At 53.9% G+C, this 5,129-nt stretch overlaps 1 protein-coding gene across 1 annotated transcript; it reads left to right on the top strand.

Annotated features, from left to right (window-relative positions):
• Window positions 1-1,631: 1,631 nt before the first annotated feature.
• Window positions 1,632-4,014, top strand: GSX2 (GS homeobox 2). The gene is made up of 2 exons (XM_037530488.2): window positions 1,632-2,499; window positions 3,188-4,014. The coding sequence occupies exons 1-2, from the start codon at window positions 1,929-1,931 to the stop codon at window positions 3,526-3,528; spliced, it is 912 nt and encodes a 303-aa protein (XP_037386385.1). The 5' UTR covers window positions 1,632-1,928; the 3' UTR covers window positions 3,529-4,014.
• The last annotated feature ends 1,115 nt before the right edge of the window (window positions 4,015-5,129 follow it).

Genomic DNA, 5,129 nt, shown 5'->3' on the forward strand with positions numbered 1-5,129 from the left:
TGGGCAAACCTTGTGGTGCAAAAGTAGTTACAGCTGAGCTGCCCTGAGTTAAGCCCTGAGACTCCTTAATTGTTGTCACAAGATGTTGGATTAGCACATTTCTGGAATAGCTGTCTGTTTACACTCTGGAGACCCACCGTCCACTAACCGCTTTCTAATTGAATTCTAATCACATTCAAATAGCTCAATAACCAGCCTCAGCTGCAATTCATAAAACTTTAATTGCCATCCATAAATCCTGGGCTCCCCAGAGCGGGGCGTCCCTACAACCCAATTACACTTCTCTAGCAGGCAAGAGAAATGGTCACAGAGACAGAAAAGGGAAACGAGAGACAGAAAGAGGCCAGAGAGACAGCCATGCCTTCAGCTGAGAATCTGATAAGCCTCTGCATTTGGGTACTTGGTTCTCATAGGTGAAAGGAGTCCTGTCCCCAAGTTTCTAAGAATCACCTGGAACTTGGGCCTGAAATTCACTGTTTTGGTAAAAGGATCAGACTCTAATCTGGGCCACTTTTCTACAAGGGGAAAGAAGAGAAAGTTGTCACTTTAGCCTCCTACTTTCCCAAAAGATCAATAACCCCTGATTTGGCAGCCACCCCTTCTGACACAGCCTCTGGCATACAAACCTTTCACTGGATCCTGCGCCACTCAGAAAAATTTCTTTATCAAGCTGCTTCTCCCATCCCAAGCCTTGATTCCTTGAGTGCCCTCAATTCCTTCAACATTTTGGGACTTTTAAAGGGGTGCAGAAGGGACCACGCTTCCTGGTTAGCTTTTTGCGCTGCAGCCTTTAAGATCCACAAAATGCTCTGGGGCAGGGGGTCACTGGGCCAGGAGCAAAGGTCTCCCCCCAACCTCTTGCCAGTCATCAGGAGAGCTGGGGTTTGGGTTCTTTCTCCAAAACCCTTGGGATTGTGTTTGCAAGGTTGACCTGGACATATTGTGGTGGAATAACTTGGAGAAAGAAAAGTGACTCCTCAACCTCTCCACTCTCTGCCAAAGGAGGAACTGCGAGTTGGAGAGGGGTACAAAGACGGGTCATTAGTCTGAGTGGCCCCAGGAACACCCCAAGTGCAAAAAGACATTTTAGAACTTCTCAAACATCAGAATGAAAAGCTCTGGAGCTTCTTAGCTGGGAGGCCTGACTGTTAAGCCCCGATCCTTCACCGATGAACTACTTGAATGACCGTGGCCCAGCTCAAAAACTGGGGGTCTCTGTGAAAGTGTCTGTGAGTCCCTCCGTCCTTCCGTCTGTGGCGCAAGTGGCGCTCCAGGGCCGCTGCCACTTAGCCCGGAGCTGTGTGGTGCTCGCAAGCCTTACATGTATTTCATCGCGCCTCAATCTCCGCTGACGGGAGGAGCAGCGAGCACCGGGCATCCCTAGCAAGAAAAGTCCCCACCTGGAGCGCTCTGGGGCCAGGCGCGCGGCAGAGTTGGGCTGGGGCGCACGCTTGGGAGGAGAGGGATGAGGATGCTGTGACTTCTCCGGAAAGCGAGGAGAAAGAGGGAGAGCAGACCGGCTTCCCCCGCGAAATTAACAAAACCTACACTTCGCAAAGTCTCCCCCCCTCCCCCCGCCCCCCTCGCCCGCGTTCCTCCCCGCGGCGCGCCGGCCCCTCCTCACCGCTTCTGTTGTGACTCGGGCAGCCTATCCCGAGGGTGGGGAGCCGCCGTGGAGCCGGAGCCGAGCGGTACTCCGCCGCGTCACGTGCCGGGGTGGGGGCTATAAAATACCGGAGCCGGGGCGCCGGGCTGGGGACGTGAGGACCAGCCCTCTCCCGGGACCCTTTTGTTCGCAGCCCAGACGCCGACACCTCCGCGTCCCCAAGGGCTTGACCGCTTGCGCCCGCGTCGGGGGCCGAGCTCTGCGCAGGAGAGGGGAGGGGCGCCCGGCCGGTCGGGGCCTGCAGCCGCCCACCCCTCCCGACATGTCGCGCTCCTTCTATGTGGACTCGCTCATCATCAAGGACTCCTCCCGGCCCGCGCCCTCCCTGCCGGAGCCGCATCCCGGGCCGGATTTCTTCATCCCGCTGGGCATGCCGTCCCCGCTGGTGATGTCCGTGTCGGGGCCCGGCTGCCCGTCCCGCAAGAGCGGCGCGTTCTGCGTTTGCCCGCTCTGCGTCACTTCGCACCTGCACCCCGCGCGCGGCCCGGGGGGCGCCGGCGGCGGGGGCGCAGGGGCCGGGGGTGTAGGCGCAGGGGGCGGCGGGGCGCCGGGGGGCGCCGGGGCCCTCCCTCTGCTCAAGAGTCAGTACTCTTCGGGGCCCGGGGACGCCCAGTTTTGCTCCCGCATGAGCCACGCGCACCATCACCACCACCCGCCGCAGCATCACCATCACCACCACCAGCCCCAGCAGCCCGGCTCCGCCGCTGCGGCCGCCGCGGCTGCAGCGGCCGCGGCCGCGGCGGCCTTGGGGCATCAGCAGCACCACGCACCTGTCTGCGCTGCCACCACCTACAACGTGGCGGACCCGCGGAGATTCCACTGCCTCACCATGGGTAGGGCGGTGCCTCTGGGCACCTGCGTGCCGCGCCTTCTCAGTTCCCGGGAGCAAACTTTTTCTCCTGCAGTGGAGGAAGTGGGAGCCCGAGGGCGGGGTGGGAGGGAGGAGGGGCTTTTAGAGTAACGTTGGAGTCGTCCCTAGAAGTTCCACGAAGGTGTAAGTTTCCTTGCCAGCCTCTCCGGGCAGCCTCTTGCTCCGGGGGCGCGTTCCTCCTGGGCGCTCGCGCCCAAGTCTGCTATAATATGGGGGCCTTTGGGATCTCGAACTTAAGGGCTGAGAATCGCGAAGTTAACCGGTGGAAGGTTTGGGGTGGGTGTTCCAACCTAAAACGCGGCATTCTGGCGTCCGGGCTGCCTCTAAGCGTTTCGATGCCTTTGGCTAAGACTGCCTGCCTGTTCGCTAAGCTTGAAGAAAGACCGGACCATGCAAGCCCCCACCTTTCCTTTCCTCCTCTAACTTGACATTGCACCCACCCAAGGCCTTCCCTTGCTGTGCGCGTCTCCATCCCCCGAGGCCGCCGCGTTCCGTAACCGAATGGGGTGGCATGGGAACTTGTGGGGGATGGATACAGGTGTTTAAGCTTCCGCGGGTGGGTACTTGAGAGGCATCCTTTCCAGGGCATGGCAAGTGGGGGGTGGAGAGGCACGGCCGAGAATGACCTCTGTGTCCTTGTACGTCTGCAGGGGGCTCCGACGCCAACCAGGTACCCAACGGCAAGAGGATGAGGACCGCGTTCACGAGCACGCAACTCCTGGAGCTAGAACGGGAATTCTCTTCCAACATGTACCTGTCTCGACTGCGGAGAATCGAAATCGCCACGTACCTGAACCTTTCAGAGAAGCAGGTGAAAATCTGGTTTCAGAACCGCCGAGTGAAGCACAAGAAGGAAGGGAAGGGCACGCAGAGGAACAGTCACTCAGGCTGCAAGTGCGTCGGCGGCCAGGCACACTACGCGCGCTCCGAGGATGAGGACTCCTTGTCCCCGGCCTCGCCCAACGACGACAAGGAGATTTCTCCCTTATGAGGGAAGGCTGCCTCCCTCTCACCACTTGCTCCAGTAGCCCTTGCCTCGACTACTTGGCGGGCACCCAGGGGCCAAAATCCTTGCTCATTCTGTGGTCCCACCCGGATAAGAACTGAACTGAGCGATGGGGTATATGCCTCGCCTGACCTGCGTGTCTCCTTCTCGACCTACCTGTGTGGGTCTCCACTCACGGTTTTAGATAGTTTTCTTTTTTAATGTAAATAATTTAGAATTCAACTCAGTCTTGTCATAGAATGGAGAAAAAGCAGGGTTGGTTTAACACTGAGGGTTTTTGAAAGCGCATGTCACTTCCCCTTCACGACTGTTTTTCAGAACCTGACAAGAGCTTGGGGTTTCATGATTTCCTTTCTGTTGTTGTTCTTTAAATGAATTGCAAATAATTTAGAAAACTGAACCCTGTAGGTCCTGCTTTCTGAAAATGTATCTGGGGAGAGTTTAAAATTCAAGCCGCTGGAAGTCCCTTTGTATGTGAATAGTTTTATATAAAATCTATATTTATATTTATTTAAATAAAAAAATGAAGATTTAAATTTTTGTGGTGTTTGTTCTAGCACTTTCTCCTTTCTCCTTCTCCCCCATATCTAGAGAAAGGTATGGAAGGGGTGGGTAAGAACCGCATCTGAGAATTTAGGGGGAAGTTATTACGACAGCTTGGTAATGTGGGTTTCTTGGTTGAGGGCGTTTGCGGCTCTCTAGATTTTCTGTGTCACAGAAACTTCTGCCGTGAAGGCACCTTCAGTCCTGGTGCGGTCTACCAGGAAGTGCTCCCCATCCTCGAAATAGGTAACTTTCCCACAATCGGTGTGACAAATCACTCTATTTAGAGTGACACCGGCAGTTTGTCAAACATTTAAATGTATTAGCAAAGAGATGAAATCCCATACCTAATATTAAATTTTGGTGCCCCCCTTTCTTCTTATCTGTTTCTGTACTAAAATCTGAATTATGTGAAGGAATGTGAATGGTCAGAATAGTTTTAGAAAGAACAATTCACTACACAGGCCGAAAGCAAACACATGGAAATTTACAAGTGAGCCTGCAAGTGATGAGAAATATTACCATTCCTGTTTTGTGTAGCTAAGAAATGAGCTGGTTTTCCTCAATGCTAAGAAAACAAGGAGTCAGGATCAGAAAATTATTCTGTCCAAAGACATGCATTTACTTTTCCAAACCCAATTCAGGCGTGCCATTGGACTTGGGTTTTATTTTTGGTCTCATACTAACCTCAATTGGCTTCCATCTAGTGCCCCTCTTCCCATCATCTTGCAGTTAATTGCTGCAGGTCTGGTCCTGGAAATGACTTACTTCTGACATTGCCTTCAGCAAGGCAACCTTACTCTTGTTCTTTCCTGGAGAATCCGAGCTGTCAACTAAGGGAGAGGCGTGAAGAAGTGTACACAAGGGGACCTCATGCCTTGTGAGTTGAGTCCCACTAACACACACTGGTGCTACTTCTGATTGTTTTTTATAAATATATCATGCAAGAGGTCCAAGTCACAGGAAAACTTTACAATATACATACACAGACATCACTAGCTCTGATTTACTAAAGTGTGTAGGAACTGAAACCTGTTCACATG

The sequence above is a fragment of the Talpa occidentalis genome, unplaced genomic scaffold (genome assembly GCF_014898055.3).
Source record: "Talpa occidentalis isolate TD23 unplaced genomic scaffold, MPIMG_talOcc4v2.1 talOcc4.6, whole genome shotgun sequence".
Lineage (NCBI taxonomy): Eukaryota > Metazoa > Chordata > Mammalia > Eulipotyphla > Talpidae > Talpa > Talpa occidentalis.